The sequence below is a fragment of the Solanum verrucosum genome, unplaced genomic scaffold (assembly GCF_900185275.1).
Source record: "Solanum verrucosum unplaced genomic scaffold, falcon-dt-bn FXZP01000289.1, whole genome shotgun sequence".
Taxonomy (NCBI): domain Eukaryota; kingdom Viridiplantae; phylum Streptophyta; class Magnoliopsida; order Solanales; family Solanaceae; genus Solanum; species Solanum verrucosum.
In genome coordinates this window covers 834,546-855,113 of record NW_026020016.1, presented here as the reverse complement: position 1 = coordinate 855,113, position 20,568 = coordinate 834,546, and the positions used below count along the sequence as shown (strand labels likewise).

Here is a 20,568-nt window from a genome sequence, read left to right as displayed (position 1 = left end):
TACGAAGAAGTCCAATCAAATACAATTTCTTTTCCTGATCATATTTTGATTGTTTATACGAATATAAGGATCGTTACTACGTAGTATTACACCCTTGATCATGAAATATCGATTTCTTATAGAACATTGTGAAACTATGGAAGTAGAATATTTCAAATTCGTAGGTCAAAAGAGTTTTTAAAAACATTTTTGGTATAACAAAATGTGAATGAAAGTTCCCACTACATAGAATCGGGTCCATGAATTTAACTGAGAAAATTTCATTCATATATATATATATATATATATATATATATAAAGAGAAAATTGACTACTCTTTTTGGTAAACTTTATATATATATATATATATATATATATATATATATATATATATATATATAAAGTTTACCAAAAAGAGTAGTCAATTTTCTCTTTACAGACAAAATAGCCCAAAAGCGTCATGGGTTCAACAGAGCTCGGTCCACGGTCATTAGTCCATTGTTCTTATCACTTCTTTTTTGAAAAAATTGTATGAAATAACAAATATTTAATTCATATTAAATGCTATAGCTATAGTTTAATTACTTTATTTCCAATTCACAGCTACTGTTCCACATAATTTGCTATCTAGCGGGACCAACAGTTTTGTATTTAACTTAAATAAAAAGGTGAAAGGTATATTTGTATAAAGATATATATAAATCAAAGCAATTCTTTTCTATCGCCATTTACATCATTTTCTCCTAAAATCTCTCACCCAGATTAGTTTCCTCTCACCCATATTTTTTTTGAATTTTCAATTTTCGGTTCTTTTCTCTCCCCATTAACACAATTTTCTCCTAAATTCTCTCACCCAGATTAGTTTCCTCTCAGCAACATTATTTTTGAATTTTGAATTTTGAATTGTCGCCATTACCCCCCCGATTGTGCTATTAAAATTTCAGGTAACTGCCAAAAACATGTTGAAGTCAACTTTATATATTTTTTCTTTGTATTCTGTATATATTTTTAATTTTTTTCATGAATTTTCATATACATATACAGATTCAACTAATACAAATTTTTATTTATATACATATTACACATATATACATATACAACTGAAAAGCACAACAAAAAGAACATATACTTGTACAAATTACAACTAATACTATTTCTTATTTGCATATGGATTTCACATATACACTTATACAAAGAACACGTACATATACAAATTATAGCTATATGTACATATACAATGGACAAGGCTATCAAAAAACACATATACATATACAAATAACATCTAATATACAAACACAATTATCATAATTAAAGACGAACATGACTATATACATATACAAATATAGAAAAAACTGAAACGTTTTATATACAAATTATTCAATTGTATAAATGAATTTATATAAAATCGACCAATTTATATATAAATTGGATGTATTTAGCGAATTATACAAATCAAAAGCTCCATAACAAACATAAAATTTGTTATGGAGCGCAATTATGCAAAACTATAGTTATAACATACAAATATGTTTTTTATGTTTGCTAAACCTAAAATTTACTCAATTTTTTTAAAAAAACTTGTTTTGTTTGGTATTTTCGCTGCGTTTTTATTTTATTTTTATAAAAAAATTTCCTTTATTTTTTGCAAATCTTTTTCATGTATCAATATTGTATAATTGGTGTAAAAACAAGTATATATGATGTACAAATAATTATGTAGTATATATGTAATGCATCAATATTTTATAAGTAGTTATGTAGTGTATTGATATGGTACAAAATGTGTATCGCTATTGCATAAATGTATAAACATGTATATATGATACATAAATAGTGTATAAACATATATATAGTTATATAGTTATGTAGTGTATATGTGATATATTGATATTTTATAAATAAGTATATAATGTATCGACATTGTATAAATGATATATAATCATGTATCAGTATTATATAAACAATTATGTAATGTGTCAATATCAATATTTATTTGCTTATCATACATTCCCACCTTAATAAATAAAAACAACGTAAATGTTCATTTTCCACAAAAAAAGTGAAACAATTAGAAAAGGAAAAATTTTTTTTTAAAAGGGAAACAAAAAAAATGTAAACAACAATTTTTTTTAATAGCACAAAAAATAGAAATAATTTTTTTTTATAAATAAAAAATGGTCATGCATAGCGATGTTTAACTGACTATCAATGCATTCTCATCTTAATATATAAAAAAGTAAAGAAAAAAAAATAAACGACATAAAATATTTATTTTTCCACAAAAGAAGAGAAATAATTAGAAAATGATTTTTTTTTTTTAAAAATTACGCGGTTAAACAAACTTATACTACTTAATTACTCATCATAGCTATAGTTTGCTATAATTACCACTCGCGACTACCATTATACATTAATTATGTGGGCTGACTTCCAGTTTGTATATTAGCCACGTTTGTATATGTATAATTCGTCATATTTATATAATTCGCAGCTAACAGTTCTTTGTTTGATTTGTATTTGTATATGACGACGATTTCCTTTGTTTTTTCAGTTTTGTCATCATATACCTTCAATTTTTTTGTGTATTAACTTTTTAAAGTTTGTATACATGTAGTTTTTGGATTTTGTAAAATATAATTTATATAATGTAATTTGTATATATATTTTGTATAATTGTTTAAAGTTCATATGTTTATGTTTGCATCAATTCATTATTTCGAGTTTTATTATATTTGTATAATTCCAGACTTTATATTACTCAATTATACAAAAATACATGAATTATACAAACGAGATGCGAATTATACAAATTATTGTCCTCTCTCGCTCTCCTCTCTCCTCCCTCTCCCAATCTCGCTCGCCTCTCTCCTCCCTCTCCCAATCTCACTCGCCTCTCTCCTCTCTTACCCAATCTCTCTCGCCAGAATATACAAATACATATGTATAATATACAATTATCTAACTGATATACATATACAATTCACCTCTCTCCCACTCTCTGCCCTCTCTCGCTCGCCTCTCTCCTCCCTCTCCCAGTCTCGCTTGCCACTCTCCTCCCTATAACATGTAGCTACGAATCGTAATTAGTAAACTATAGCTATGGAGCGTAATTAACTATTTTTGAGTGGATATATGCGAAAGTTCCTTCTTTTTTTTTGGTATACTAAGTCCCAATCTTTTCAAAGAAAAAAAAGGATTAATTACATCAATTCATCAAATATGGTCATTTTGTCTGAATTGGGCATTTTGGATAATTTATAAAGTTGAGCTAGAAAAGTGGTAAACAAATGTTATGAACTATCGATGTAATTTTCCATTTAAGAAAGGGTATTCTTATTTACGTAAGAAGAGAAAAATTTCTCATTTTTCATTTCATAGCGGAAAGATATGTGAACATAAAAGATAGATTAAGTAGGACGACCCCAAGCTTCTCAAGTTTGTGGCTTCAATATTAGAGAAATTATCTTTTTTTTTTACTACACTCGGACATATGTTTTCCAAACAGTGTTGAAGACCGATTAAATTCGGATACACACGGGAAAGTCCCACATTGGGGATAAAGAGCGTTCCATAACAAAGACGACCCACATTGGAGCCCGACTAAATCCGGATAAAGAGTGCTCCATAACAACGCGACTCACATTAGAGCTCGACTAAATCCGGATACACACTAGGAAGTCCCACACTGGGGTAAAGAGCTCTCCATAACAAAGACAACTCCGTATCCAAGGAAACTCAAACACAAGACCTCTTGATTAAGAATGAATGAGTACTTATCACTCTAGCTACCACAACCTTCGTTGGTGAGAGCTCAGCTAACGTTTAAACAAAGAAACACGATTTGCTTTTCCCTAAAGGAGGAAAACAAAAGAAGAAAAAAGCAAGAAACTTCAATTTTATTGTCTCATTCACCACAACAAGGAAATAAAACTGGAAATTCATAACTCTTTTGTTAAAAAATATCTACTACATTAGCATTGCATAAACAAGCAGCGATGGAAAAGAAGGCGAAGGTACGCGATGATGGTATAGCATTAGATTTCGAAGTAGGAGATGAAGTTGTTAAGATAATCAATGTCAAGAGCTCTTCCTTGCCATGTCCATTATTAGTATTTTCGCCGACTACAGAAGGTTCCTATCCCATTTTATTATTTTTCCATGGATTCGGTCTCCAACCCGACTGCTATAAGTCCCTCCTCCTACATATTTCTTCCCATCAATATATCGCCGTTGCTCCTAAGGTACAGCAACAAACTCTGTATACGTACGTACACTTCATATTAATTTGATTTCATTGATTGAAGTAAAATTGATCGAACTTTAGTTCAATAGATATGATCAAACCTGCATATCCTCAATTTCTGAACACAATTTAAAGATTACATAAAGTTAAGGCCAGATTAAAATTTGAACTTCCTTCGATTAGTTTGATATCGAATTTATTCTCAATTTGTTTGTTTAAAATATGTTGCAGTTCTCTCTAATGACATCTCGATGCGAAGTAAGAAAAGCAAGAAAAGTAGCAGAGTGGTTATCAGCTAAGAAGCTGAACTCAGTCCTGCCGGAGAAAGTTCTTCCGGACCTCCACAAAGTCGCAGTCTCAGGCCACAGCAGAGGAGGTAAAACAGCATTCGCCTTAGCTTTAGCCTATGGATCAGGTAGCAAGGGCGAATCCATCACTTCAGGTACGTGTCCCCACGAACCTATTAGCTTTTGTTAAATTTTATAAAATTTTTGGAGATTATTGTAGTAACTCATAAACATCAAATCCTGGATCCACCTCTGTCAGGAAAGGCAACCCGAAAACAAAAACAACCCCCTCTCAAAATTTCAGCACTCCTCGGAATTGATCCTGTTGCTAAAGGGTCCTCTTGTTTGTGCTCTTCCAACATTCTCCAATTTATTCCTTACAGTTTCAATCATTCAGTCCCCGTAGCTGTAATTGGTACCGGCTTGTCAAATAAACGAGCATATGGTGTGTGTCCACCTGATGCACCAAATGGGGTTAATCATGCTGAGTTTTTCAACGAGAGTAAACCACCTTGTTACTATTTTTTGGCTAAGAATTATGGCCATGCTGATATGTTGGATGATGGAAACAGAATGACGACTTTGATGGGAATGATGAAGAAAAGTGGGAAAAAGGGATCAAAGGAAGATCTAAGAAGGACTATAGGAGGACTTTTCGTGGCATTTTTCAAGGCTTATTTGGAAGGTCAAGCTGATGATTTAATTAATATTATTGAATCACCTAGTATTCGTTGTCCTATTAAACTTGATCCTGTTATATCTATCGAAGAGTAATTACATATGATTGATATAATCATGAAATAAATAAGAGATCATACCTCCTAATAATTGAAGTGTGTCGATGTTTGCATCCTAAATTTGTATTTCGACAACAATGAGTGAAGTATATATGTTCAATAAAAATGTTTGTTTTTTTTATCCTTTATTCATTTCTTTTATGAGAGTAAAGCCATCTATAGTAAACCACTCCTATTTTCACTTGGAATAGATAATGCTTGTGCCAAACCAACATGTCTCAGGTCTCTGATGCTCATACTTAACATGTTGACAGTTCAAACAAATAGATATATGTTTTACCATCTCTTTCTTCATCCCTTCTAATTCAATGATTGAATGTCTTTGATACATCTTTGTAAAACCATGATCTATTGAGTACCTCATCTCGCTAAGAAACATACGTCTCAAACCCCCATATATATCCTGATCAACGCGTCTATGATCACCACTACCTTGAGTTTTTCTCAAGGGGATGATTGTGGACCAATAGCGCGCCAACTGTGAGATCACTCGTGTTCTCCACAATTGGGACGATCCACCAAGTATTCGATTCTTTGTAACTTATGTTTTTGAAGTTTCAACTTGTCTGAAATCACCCCGAGTCCTCGAGTAATTACCACCTTAACCATCCTCACAAATCATAAATAGTACTATGCTCAAATTAAATCAAACAAAGGCAATGAATTAATGGTACTTCAAGGAGAATAATAGAGTAGACTTTCCAAGAAGACACACGCATAAGGAATGGTAGTTTCCTTTTTTGTTTTTTTTTGCAAGATGTTATGTCCTTTTGTATTCATTTGTGCTTCTAAAGAAAAAACTAATGAAAAATCAGACTAGAGATTCCAAATTAAAGTATTTGATGACTGTGCCCCTATCAAACATATGTCTAGCTACTCACTGTTTATATATGGATTAGCTAGTGAATTCGCTATACTTGGTCCTCCTATAAATAAAAATCTCACTAGTTTAGGAGAAAATTACTTTTCTTCACGCGAGTTTCCAATATTATGAATCTTATTAGAATTTGTACGTCAGATACACGTATGTCCAGATCCATGTATCACGGATACATTGGGTTAAAATTAGATGTAATTTGTTCGAGATACACTGTAATCAACTGGATTCTTCGCATTTATCTAACTCTCTTGGTCGCCTCCCTCCCTATGTATCTGTATTTTTAGAATGTATCTGGTATCTCAGATACATGAATCTAACTGTGATTTGCATGTTGTAATGACCCTCCCAGTCATTTCCTCTTTATTGCGTTATTTTTGGCGTTTAAAACTTTTCTATAGCGACCCCAAGTCATTTATGACTTGTTGGAACTGACAATTCAGTCACCTGGTCATTGGTTTGGTTTTTATGTAATTTTCGTGTTTTGGAGCTTTTGAAGCTTGAACGGTTGACTTCGGTCAATACTTTACGTAGTTGGCCTCAGAATGCAATTTTGACGGTTCCGTTAGCTTGAAAATGTCGAGTTTAGTGTATAAGGATTTTTGGTGTGGACCTGAGGCTTCCGGGCTCATTCAGAGCTACTTCGTGAATTTTGGCTTAAAATTACGAAGTTTGGGTATGGGACACACTTTTTGTCGAGACGAACTCCGTTGGAAGTTTCCACATCTCCGTTGAGTCTTGAATGTCGGACTTGGTGGGATAGCATAGTTGTTTGCATGCACGGAGTTCCGAAAGAATCTCAAGCTCCGTCGAGGCATTTTGCCAAGTCTAATTTGGCTGGTACAACCTTTGTTGGTGCACCATGCATGCTTTTGTTTTTTGCATTCACAGGCTCAATTCTGCATTCACGGGTGGTGAGGTTTTGACCCTTCAAGTTGGCAGATAGGCTCTTGCGTTCGCGAAGAAGAGTCGGGGTTGACCTGACCATGTTGACCATTGTGTTCGTGAGCATGAGCCTTTGTTCGCAGAAGTTATTTGACCGGTCTTTTAAATAAGACCAGTCCCGAAAATTTAATCATATGTCTATTGAGTAAAGTTGATTTCTTGGTCTTGAGGGCTTTGATTGGGCTGATTTTTGTCTCTATTTGCTGGGAATTGTTAGAGCTTCGTATTGGGACCTTCGAGTTAGCGTTGTAAGGTAGTATTGTAGGTAAATTCTTGTCCCGAAGGACCTCTCCCATCTCTTTAATAGGGTTTTTGTTGCATATTGTATGATCTATTTTGGCTTGTTTTCGAGCTCAGATTGTGCCTAGAAGTCCATATGCATCTCCACAGCCAACTCGTGAATCACCATCAAATCGAATGGTCACCAGGTCTCAAAATCATATTTTCAAACCCAAAATGGGTTTTGATTACCTTGAAACTTCAACCGCAATACACCTTCTGCTTACCCCAAATACCTTCAGTCAAGCATCCAAATAACCTAAATGGAAGGCTGTAATGACAGAAGAACACATAGCGTTACTTAACAATAAAACTTGGACATTGGTTCCATCTACTCCCTCTCCAAATGTAGTCGGGTATTAATGAGTGTTCCGTGTCAAACATAAACCTGATGGATTCATAGAGCATTATAAAGCTAGATTAGTGGAAAAAGAATCTCATCAACGTCCTGAAATTGACTTTCATTCCACCTTTAGTCTAGTTATTAAAACGACAACTACTAACCTTATCTAGTCCCTAACCGTGTCTCTTAAATGGCCACTGCGTCAACTTGACATAAACAATGCCTTTTTAGAAAATACTCTTCATGATGTTGTTTTATGCAACAACCACCTGATTTTGTAGATTTTCGATTTTCAATTCATGTGTGTAATCTACACAAATCTATCAATGGACTTTGCCAGACACCACAAGTATGGTATACTGAAATCAAGGAATTTCTCTTAACATATGGCCTTCACTTCAAACATGGTAACTCTTCTCAGTTACTCGCCTACTCATATATAGATTGAGGTGGTATTCCCAATACTAGATACTCCACTTCAGCCTATGTCAATTTTCTTGAAAAGAATCCAATCAGTTAGAGTTCCAACCAGCAATGCACAATTGCCAAATCTTCCACAGAAGCAAAATACAAGTTTCTATCAAGTGTTGTAGCTGAGCTAAACTAGCTAACCAACCAACTACAAGAACTTCAGGTCAAGCTGACTTGTCCTCCTAAGATTTATTGCGATAACATTGATGTCACTTACCCGTGTTGTAATTCGGTCTTTCACAGTTGAATGAAACATGTCGCAATTGATTTTCGTATTGTCTGTGACCAAGAGGAAACTAGAAAAATTTAAGTTCATTACATTCCAACTGGAGCTCTAGTAGATGCGTCAACTAAAGCACTTCTTAGAAGGTCCTTTGTCAACTTTGTTAGCAACATTGGTCTCAAGTAAATTGAACCAATGTTGAGGAGGCATGATAAGGATAATGATGCAAAATCATAGTATCTTAGTATGTTGGGAGTTATATGCGTGTCGTTCCTCTTATGTTTAGGTCTCTTATGCTCTACAAACTCCTTTCTCTTCTATACTTGTACATGTATAAATATCACACATTGTATCAATAATACTTACGCTTTCATAATCATATCCAACTCTTATAATAAGTACCTACTAGTAATATAAATCTAGTATCCCTACCATATATTAACGCTTCTAATAGTAATAAAATAATTTTTGTTACCTAGATTGAGTAAGTTTACGTTAGTATATTGAGTGTACAGTCCTAATGTGTTAGTATGTTTGAGTTATATACGTATTTAGTTCCTCTTATCTTTAGGTCTCTTATGTTCAACAAACTCCTTTCTCTTCTATACTTGTATATGTATAAATACCACACATTGTCAATAATACTTACACTTTCATAATCATATCCAACTCTTATAATAAGTACCTAGTAGTAATATAATTATATTATTCCTACCATATATTAACGTTTCTAATAGTAATTAAATAATATTTGTCATGTATATTAAGTTTTGTATTAGTCTCAGATGTCATATCAGTACATGATATCAGAGTCAAGTTCATCGTTTGGGCTTCCAATCCATGCTCTAGTTGGGCCCAGAGCATGAAAGAGTATTTTAGAGTGCGTAAAAGTCTCATATTAGTTGGGAATGTATTGGTGGTCTGCTTATATGTCCTTGATTAAACATCTCCTCATAAGCTAGCTTTTAGAGTTGAGTTAAACTCCTGTGTCATATCTTTACTAAAAATCCTTAAATCGTTAAACCTCACACATGATGTACAAATATATTATTGACATGCATGTCAAAAGAATGACTTACATAATGCATGTGTGATAAGAAAAGAAAAAAACACTTTTATTAAATTAAAAAAATATCTAAAAGGGAAGAAAAAAAATAAAATAAAGATCTAGAACCATCACTTGTTTTCTTTTTTTAGGTAATAAATAAGGTAATTAGATTTTAAAGTTAATGAAGGCGATTAACATAATTTAACAAGTTAGGGAGTTCATATTTTTGATATAGTGTAGATTTATTTTGTTTTCTTTTTGAATAAATTGCGTAATTATATTTTTAAAGTTCAGAAGGCTATAAATGTAATTTAATTTTCAAGATATAAAGTTCATGTTTTAATATATATATATATATATATATATATATATATATATATATATATATATATATATATATATATATATATATATTTTGTATGTATCTATAATATGTATCTATTAACTTGTTCAATCATAGTCTCTTCTCTCCCAAAGAAAGTACTCTATTTTTTTTTATTGAGTGTATGAAAATATGGCTCAAGAAGTTTAAGAACAACAAAAAATTGATAGAAAATATCTTCTTTATAAAAAGAATAACAGTCTTTTTAAAGAATCACAAGAGTTGTCAACTCCTATGTGATGTACAACTTGGGCTAATTATTTTTAGTCCAGAAAAGTTATTTTATGGTCATTCGAAACTAAATCTAGGGAAAGAATCGAGAGGTATTTAACCATATATTTAAGCATTCCCGAATATAAAAGGATGAATAATCTTGTTATAAATAAAACTCAAATTGTGAAGGCACGAGAAGTAAGCATTAGAAAAATGGAACAAAAGAATGAGGATAAGAAAATAAAGTTGTATAATGAAGTTGGTGAAGAAAAAAACATTTATGAACTTGATGTTGTAGAACTTAAAGGCTTGATAAATTTAAGTTATTTGTTCTTAAGAAGACTAAAGTTGATGAAAGGAAGAACCAACTTCAATTCATGAACATGATCCACCAATAGATGGTAATTACAACATACATGTTTTATTAATTTTTTTATACAAGGCATACATATGCTACTTCATGATGTTAATAACAATGATTTTGGTTCACTTTGGCGCAAGCGCACCAAATAATGATGACGCAGTTCAAATAGATAAATTGGCGATTCGTACTTTCTATATTTAGACGTAGAACTTTCACTTCAGTTAGCCAAATTTCTGTACGAATATATAAAAATTTTTTGTCACCTTATAATATTGTGATGTATTGAGTGAATTTTTAAGAAGTGAATGACAATTATGTTTATACAAAAATAATATCTATTGACATTTGTGAACAATTTCGTTCAACCAATCATCTAGTTAAGAAAATATGTTTCATCATAAAATGTACTTTGGACATTGATATTAAACTCCAAGAACCGAAAAATTCCTTACTTCAACCCTAATAACTAATTATCCTAGTTTCCTCAAAAGGTATCTCGTAAAGTTACATCTTCTAATGCCTCACCAATTTTTCAACCAAATTATAATTTTGTGGAAAAAATGAAAATGTCAACGCCCCTATATTGCTACAATTGCTGCTGCTACTTGCAAAAAAACAAAAAAAAAAAAAAAAAAACAAAAACAAAATACATGTATAGAAGCTTAAAGTTGTAGTGTTAGAGTGGGTAAATGTCCCACACTGATTGAGGAACAGACTGGTGGTTTGTTTATATGGACTTGGACAATCCTCCCTCATAAGCTAGCTTTTGAGGAAAGGATTTCTCAAGTCCATATAAGCAGACCAGCACATTGGTTGGGAAATGGATTGGTGATCTGCTTAAATGGACTTGGGCAATCTTTCCCTCATGAGCTAACTTTTTGGGTTGAGTTAATCCAGATGTCATCAAAGCCAAGTTCATTCATGTTGTTTGGGCTTTCGGTCCGCTTTAGTTGGGCCTGAGCGTGAAAGAGGGCGTTAGAGTGACTAAAAGTTTCACATTAATTGGGGAATGAACTGGTGGTCTGCTTATATAGACTTGAGAAAACCTCCCCTTCTTGGCAGACGTTTTTCCATGAAAATCCTTAAATCGATAAACCTCACACATGAAGTACAAATATTATTGACATGTCACAAGAATGAATCACAGAATGCAGGTGTGATAAAAAAAGAGAGAAACACTTTTTATTAAATAAAAAAATATCTTAAAAGGGAGGAAAAAGAAAAAAAGAAAAAAGAAAAGGACAGAAAAGAAAAAGAACTCTCACTTGTTTTCTTTTTTAGGTAATAAATAAGGTAAATAGATATTAAAGTTAAGAAGACAATTAACATAATTTAACTTTTTTCAAGTTAAAGAGTTCATACTTTTGATATAGAAATATAAAATTCATGCTTTTAATATAGTGATATACTCATAAAAAATGTCTTCTTTTTTAAATATTTGTGCAAGTGAAAATATATGTATCTCCTCATATCTAAAAACCTGATTAATCCATATCCATAGTAACTTATAAGTGTGAAATCAAAATTATGTAAATAAATATATTCTATTCAATCTTTCTTCATATGGATGAGGACTTTACTGGATAAAGTATATATAAAAATTTACTTCTGATTATTTATTTATACAATAAAATGGAGGCATCTCATAAAACTAAATCGAAATACTTTTTCAAAATGTTCCTCTCTATTATTGTAAAAAAATTAATTAAGAGTGTGGATTAGTAGTCAATGAAGTGGTAGGAGAATCATTACTACTATGATTCAAATTCTAGGAGATGCAAAAATGTACTTGGTTATTTTCTCCAACGTGACTAAGCTTTGACTCATAAAATTATTCGATATCTGTATTAATAGAAGGTTGCATAGGTTTTATTAAATATATTTTATATTTTATACTAGACATATAGATGCTACTTCATGATGTTAATAACAACGTTTCAGGTTCACTTTGGCGTAAGTGCCCCAAAAAAGTGATGAAGCAGTTCAAATAGATAAACTGGAGATTAGTACCTTTTAATTTAGACGTAGAACTTTCACTTTAGTTATTTTATGTCGAATTTCTATATGAATAGATAAATTTTTTGATACATTATAATGTTATAATGAACTGAATGACTCTTTTTAAATGTGGAAGACAATTAAGTTTATATGAGTATAATATCTATTGACATTTGTGAACAATTTCGTCCAACCAATCATCTAGTTAAGAAAATATTTTTCATGATATATGTTGATGAGATTACAATTAGTTTCAATTAGTTTGTAATTAGTTTAATTCATCACATTTAGCTTTAGAGTTCATAGAATTAGTTGAGTTCACAAAATCAGTTGGTTAAGTTTGTTATTGTGTCAGATCAAGTTGGTTAGTTGAACAATGTGTATATATATACACAATACCCTGTATTGTTTATTTTCAGTTTTGATTCTCAATAATATCTTTCCACTTTCTCTCTCTCTGAATATTCTCTCGTGAGCTTCAAACCTCCATCAATGGAGGAAGCCTGATGTTTTCCAGCCTATGCTGTTGATTTTGTCCTGGTATCAGAGCACAGGGGATGATTCCTACTTTCCGCATCCACATTGTTTCGTGAGTATTGCGTATCCTTCGATTTTCAGTTCGATTTCACGATTATGATTTAGGGATTTTGTGATTTTTTGTTCCCCTGCTATTTGTTCTTCTTTCTCGTTTCCTTCTTACTTTGCACTTCTCGGATTGTTTCCAATTACTCTCCAATCTTCATCCATGGGAGATGCACCTGTTGTTCCTGCTCAATTGGATTTCGGTAGTCCACTCTACTTGCATCCTTCTGAGAATGCAGGTTCAACATTATTACTAGCTGCTTTTGACGGAACTGGGTACAGATCTTAGAGACGAGCTGTTCTCAGAGCCCTATCTGTTAAAAGTAAGACTGGTTTCATCACTGGCAAAGTTGTTAAGCCGGCTTCTACAGATCCTTCTTTCATGCAGTGGGAGAGGTGTGATGATATGGTGACTTCATGGATCCTTAATTCCCTATCACCTGATCTGCGCGACAGTTTACAGTATGTTAACAATGCCAAAGAACTCTGGGATGAACTAAAAGATAGATATGACCAGACTAATGGTTGTAAACTCTATCAGTTGCAAAAGGAGATCAATGATCTTGTACAAGGGACTTTGGATGTCACTGGTTATTACACGAAGATGAAGAAATTATGGGAGGAAATGAGCACTCTTGATGTTCACTCTCAATGTAGCTGTGTGTGTGTTTGTGGTGGTAAAGCCAAAATGCACCAAGCTGAACAGGATAGGAGACTAGTGCATTTTTTGATGGGCTTGAATGAAATGTACACTGTTGTGTGAGGAAGCATTCTCATGATGTCTACATTGCCTAGCATGGCACAAGCTTTTGCCATATTATCACAAGAGGAAAGACAAAGGGAAGTCAGGCCTCACAATCACACTGTTTTGGAATCCACTTCATTGAATGCCTCTGTTTCATCTAATGTTGCTGCAGGATCCAAAGGTTTTAGGACCAGCTACACCTCCTCAAAAGGAGGTGCTAGCAGCTCCAATCCCAACACCAACACTGTTTTCAGAGGCAACTTTAGCACTAGTAACAAATCAAATTTATTTTACGACTTTTGCAAACGTACTGGACATACCAAGGATAGGTGCTACAAATTTCATGGTTACCTATCCAATTCTAGACCTTCCAAAGGAAGAAGCTCAGGGTCTGCATCAAATGTGTACAGTTCTGAGGAAGACATGAACCGAAATGAGGTACCTGATGAGTCAATTAAGTAAATGCTAGTGAATCTGTCCAAATGTCAATATGATCAGCTACTCAACCTCCTAGGATCTCTGCAAGCAGGAAATGGGACTGATGGCTTAGGAGATATGCTTAGTGGAGCAGTGAACCTAGCAGGTATATTGGCTTGTTATTCTTCAATTACTGAGATAGGTAATTTGTCATGTAAATGTGCTAGATTAGCTGCTAATTCTTGGATCATAGATTCAGGAGCATCACATCACATGACTTACACCAAAAATGCCCTTACTAACCTCAGGACACTACCTTATCCCTCCTTGATCACCTTACCAAATGGATACAAGGTCAAAGTAACTGAAATTGGTGATGTTTGTTTGAGTTCAACTTTAACTCTGTACAAAGTTTTATTCATACCTAGTTTCAAATTCAACTTAATTTCAATTCATTGTTTGGCACTTCGGCTCAAAGGAACAATCAGTTTTGACAGCTTTTCTTGTCTATTGCAGGGCCCTTCTCTGAAAAGCCCTCTGGCACTTGGTAGAGCTAAGAATGGACTGTACTTTTTTTGTCCAAAATGCCACAGTTGTGGACCAACTTCTGGTGGTTTATCTCATGTCATTTGTTGTTCTACTGATTGTTTTTCCAATTACCAGCATGTTCCTTCTTCAGTTCAAAATAAGCAAGTCTTAACTGGGACTGAATGTCAAACTTCAGCACCATCCAATGTAAAATGTTCTTATGTTTCCAATAAAGAAGTTTGTACTGTTGGTTTTCCTTCAAGGTCTGTTAATAGTTTTCCTTCTTTTGCTGTTAATTCTGTTCATATTCATGCTCAAGGTAGTGAATTCTTGTGGCATACTAGACTAGGACATGTGCCTTTTGTAAAGATGAGAGGTATCTTTACCATACCAATACATTTTTCAAACAAACAGCCTTTTACTTGTGCCATATGCCCTATGGCTAGACAAACCAGAATGCCCTTCCCTGACAGCACTACCACAACCACCAATGTATTTGAACTACTTCACATTGACCTATGGGGACCATATCATGTGCCTACTCATGATGGTTATCATTACTTCCTCACTATGGTAGATGATCATAGCAGGTCTACTTGGACACAATTACTTAGGTGTAAAAGCAATGCATTACAAACTGTAAAAGCAATGCATTACAAACTGTAAAAGCTTTTGTAACTCTTATAGAAACTCAATTCCAAACTAAACTTAAAGCCATCAGATCTGATAATGGCTTGGAGTTCACAAATGCAGAAACAACTTGTTTTTTCCAAGAAAAAGGCATCATACACCAAAAATCCTGCCCTTATACACCTCAACAAAATGGTGTAGTAGAAAGGAAACATAAATATCTTCTTGAAACAGCAAGGGCACTCATGTTTCAATCAAAATTACCTGTAAGATATTAGGGAGAATGTGTCCTCACTGCTACATATCTCATAAATAGACTGCCCACAAAGTTGTTACATAACAAATCCCCATATGAGTAACTGTATCAAAAAAGGCCAACCTATTCCCACCTTAGAAGCTTTGGATGCCTTTGTTTTCCAACCACCTTGAAAAGCCACAAGGATAAATTTGAACCAAGAACCACACCACACATTTTTGTTAGATATCCCTACAATACAAAAGGTTACAAGGTCCTAGACTTGGCTACCAAAAGAATTCATGTATATAGGGATGTTCTTTTTCATGAAACTATTTTTCCTTTTGTTACTGCTCCTGTCAATTCAAGTTTTAATTTTGTCATAAATTCACTTGTCCATCATTCTGATAAATTGCCCAGTGTACCTGGTACAAATAATACTTTTGTTTATGATGAAGTGTTGAATTCTCATGCATCACTAAGAGTTACTCATGATCATGTGTTCACTAATAATAATGATACTGAAACTACACTGAATCCATGTACACAGCCTGAAATTGCTCCCACACTCTCACCTAGTGCTGCTCCACAAGAACCTAGAAGGACAACCAGGTCCATTCACACCCCCACCTACCTAAAAGAATACAATTACACCTTGCCTAAACTGCATCCTTCCACTTCTATCACTGATACCTCTGCTCCACTACATTTCCTCACCTCATTTATGTCTAATCATGACTATGTCTGTTTAACCTCCCTATGTCCCAAGAGTCAGCAGCTAGTTCATACCATTTCACATGACAGTGAACCTTCCTCTTATGAAGAATCAATCCTAAACCCTGCATGGCAAATGGCAATGACACAAGAATTTGATGCTTTGTATGCAAATGACACATGGGAACTGGTCCCTTTGCCTAAAGGCAAGCATGCCATTGGGTGCAGATGGGTGTATAAAATTAAATACAAGGCAGATGGAAGTATAGAGAGATTCAAGGCAAGATTCGTAGTGAAAGGGTACACACAACAGGCTGGCATAGACTACAATGAGACCTTTTCACCTGTAGTGAAAATGACTACTGTAAGGACTCTTATTTCCTTAGCTGTTAAGAAAGGTTGGGACTTGTATCAGTTAGATGTTAATAATGCCTTCCTTCATGGTGACTTGAATGAGGAGGTCTTCATGACATTGCCACAAGGACTTGCAATAGATGGTAAAGACATGGTTTGCAGATTGAAGAAGTCATTATATGGGTTGAAACAAGCTAGCAGGCAGTGGTATGACAAATTAGCTAGCAGCCTCTGCTCAAAGGGGTACACTCATTCAAACTGTAGCGACCCTAAAAATAGATAGGTGAAACTAGAGCCTAACGTATGAATTTTTAAAAGTTTAAGCATAAATTGGAGTTATGAAATTTTCCAAAATAAAAATTGGACTTTGCCTTTGTTTTATTTGGTAGGTCCATGTAGGCAAGGGACGTTTTCGTAAATATTAATTTTAGTTAAATTAAAAAGTGGGTATATTTTATATTATTTCTAATTTCTATATATGGTATTAAAACTTTTAAAAAGGTTTGTTTTAATTCATTCTTCAAAATAAAATAAAATGGGTTCTCTCTAGAACACCATTGAAGGCAAAGGTCAAGTTGGAGCTAGGGTTTCGAATTGAAGGTTTCTTGCATTAAATTTTCGTGGGTTTTCTCAATACTAAGGTATGGTGGCTCTTTATCTAAAGCTAGTTTTCGCTTTAGAACCAATTTCAAAGGGTTTTTCATATTCTCAAAAGTTATGAAAAACTTCTATTTGTTACTCTACTCAAGGGTTCTTGCATTAAATGGTTTTAAATGATGGATTGTGATATTGTTGATATTAAATTGATGTTTTCAAGTGAAAAATCTCATGAACCCTTGATTTCACAAATTTCTATATTTGACTTACGAAATGGGTTTGTTGATAATGATTGGGTATTGATGAATTTATGCTTAGAATAGATTGTATTGTTGATGTTTATGATTTTCTATATCTATTGATTAATGTTGAGGATGGCTTTGGAGGATGGTAAGTTGGCTTAATCTCATATTATTGATATAATTGTTCTTGCTTGGTTTGATCCACTTATAGTGGAGGTGTTTAATTATGGATTGTATTATGAATATGGCCTTGAAGGCATTATCTATTGAATTAAAGTGTTATCAAGTTATGAAGTGTTATAGTACTATGTGAAGGTAAATATGTGAAGGTATTCTTATGGTTATAAGGTGATATTGTACAAAGTGTTATTGTAGTGTAATTGAAAGTATGTTCTTTTTAAATGTCCATATGTGACGATTGTTGTTGGTAGGTTGAATCCACCTTTGGTGGAAGTGTTATATCTTGTTCTTGTGTGGTATTATTGTGAATTGTAGCCATGAAGGCATTGGGGAAGTTGTTGCATAATGTTGGAATATTGTATTATTGTGAATTGAAGCCATGAAGGGCATTATATGAGTGTTATTGTATTGTTATATTATTATATATGAATGAGGCTATATGTAAAGTCCTATATGAAGCTATATGTAAAGTTTTATGTGAAGCTATATGTGTGAAGGTATGATGTGAATGAGTTTATGTGATCTTGTGATGATCCTATGTAAAGTGGATAGCATTGTGATTTAAAGTATGATTTTTCTCATGATGTATATATGAAAAGATGTTGGATTATGAAGTATCCTTAAATGAAAATGTTGTGACTTGGTTGGTAGACTAATGTGTCCCTCCTTGTTACTTAAAGTCTTGAATGCATGAATGTGTGAAGTGGGCTAGAACTAAGAAATGGTGCCCTTTCTATAAATGCTAAAAGAGGAAATCTAGGCCAAGACTTGAATCGGTAGAACTAAGAAATGGTGCCTTTTCATAAGTCTAGCTTTCCTAAGTAAATGTATAACCTTGAAGGATGGGCCTTAGGGCGAAGTTCCCTTCTTGAGTGAGATGATAGACTTAGAGATGGATGGAGCCGGAACGGCATGAAAATCCTTATCTAAGAAAGTCAAATGAGATATCCTTATGAACCTTGATCGGCCATGACTTAGAGATGGGGCCTTTCTTGGGAAGAGGTACTATGAGTTGGTTGAACTAGAAAAGGAACCCTCTCTAAGTACATATGTGATTGAATACTCTATGGGAAACAAGGCTAGCACCAAGTGGATGTGGTTAGGAAGGTGGCCTAGTTGAGTATGCGATTAGGCACAATGAACTTCCTTGGACATCTCCTAAACCATGTGCCTACATGGGTTGCTTACTAGTTTTACCTTTGGCAAGTAGAACAACCTCCACGGAGTAGGATAGACTCTGAATTCCATGCCTAGCTAGTATGGTCTATGTCGGTTATGCCTATTCCCATCATGTGGGATGTGCACTCTAGTTATTGGATAGGTTCTACAAATTGTAGGTGGTAGTATGGGATACTATCTACACATGGCACGAGTAGGCTTTGAAAATACTAAAGTGAGTTCCCTAAGTCTAACGACTATTATGTGAATGTCCCCTTATGTGCTTGAATGTCTCCTAAATGGTTTCTTAAAGAATGTTGGTCTATTGATGTTATGTTATAAAGGAAATGTCCTTATCTAAGGTAATCTTGAGGAACACTTAAGTGTGCTTGAAGAGGTTGTATGGGCGGTCACTTCTTGTCTCACTCAAGTGTGTCTTAAGGTTATATTAGGTAGAGGTCCTACGGTAATGAAATGGCGTGTGTTCTTTTAAAGTTAAGCATGGGTTGTATATGAATATATGTTGAGTATGTATATGGTGGCTATGGTTTTATATGTGAACATTGACTTGTAATATGTGTCACGACCCGATTTCTCAAGTCATGATGACACCTACTATAACCCACCAGCAGGTAAGCCAACCCGTAACCCGGAACAACAAGTAATGGGTCTAAGGGTAGAAATTAAACAAGAGTAGGAAAATAACAATATAAACAGGCGAAAGCAACCCAAAACATATATACAAATAAAGATCCCTCCCAGAACCTGGAAGTCACCAGTACAGAGCTACTACAAAATGAGTACAAGTCCCAAAACTGGACAACAGAGACTGGACTGTCTCGAAAGGAAGAAGACAAGTCTATATATACAGATGGAGACTGAAATAGTACAAAACGCCGTGTGCTCACCCCGTCTCCAGATAAGTCTACTCCAAGCTCGATCAACGCTGGCTACTAGTGCTCGGACCTGCATCACAAAATAGATGCAGAGCGTAACATGAGTACCAAAACAACAGGTACCCAGTAGGCATCATAGGCCGACTGAGCAAGATAAGCAAAAGTGAACTGAAATGCAAATAAAGGGTCACATCAAGTGCAAAGAGTAGTAAATGGGGGGGGTATGTACACGAGCGTACAGGCAACAAAGACAAGTAATCTAACTAACTCCGCCGGGCTCCCATAAACCCGACGGGTACGCTCGTGCACAATAAAAGAAACCACCTGCACGGACCCCCATAAGCCCGGCAGATGCATCAGCAGTTAAAGTAAAATAATGGAGCTAGAAGGTCTATCACAATATTACCAATTTTCGGACTTTTAACTGAACCATTCTCAATCATATTCCAGGATCTCATTACGTCCCGGACTTTAATCAGAATCTCTCCATCCTCCAAAACCTCAACCTACAGATGAGAGTAATCAAGACTAAACTGAAGCTTTAGTGAGGAATTGGGAATACACCACGTGCAAGCTGGACCACGGACTCGAACCGGGTACTATAGCTAATGAGTCAACCTATATGGGCTGGACCACGGACTCGAACCGGGTGCTGTAGCCAAAGGTCGGGCACGGGTGGGCTGGACCACGGACTCTAACCGGGTACTGTAGCCAAAACCATATCACAGGTAAGCTGGACCACGAACTCTAACCGGGTACTGTAGCTAAGCCTGGACATAAGTAAGCTGGACCACGGACTCTAACCGGGTACTGTAGCTAAGCCTGACATAAGTAAGCTGGA

At 34.4% G+C, this 20,568-nt stretch overlaps 1 protein-coding gene across 1 annotated transcript; it reads left to right on the top strand.

Annotated features, from left to right (window-relative positions):
• The first annotated feature begins 3,872 nt into the window (after positions 1-3,872).
• Positions 3,873-5,426, top strand: LOC125820925 (chlorophyllase-2-like). Its single transcript, XM_049500353.1, has 3 exons — positions 3,873-4,220; positions 4,454-4,664; positions 4,769-5,426. The coding sequence occupies exons 1-3, from the start codon at positions 3,975-3,977 to the stop codon at positions 5,281-5,283; spliced, it is 972 nt and encodes a 323-aa protein (XP_049356310.1). The 5' UTR covers positions 3,873-3,974; the 3' UTR covers positions 5,284-5,426.
• The last annotated feature ends 15,142 nt before the right edge of the window (positions 5,427-20,568 follow it).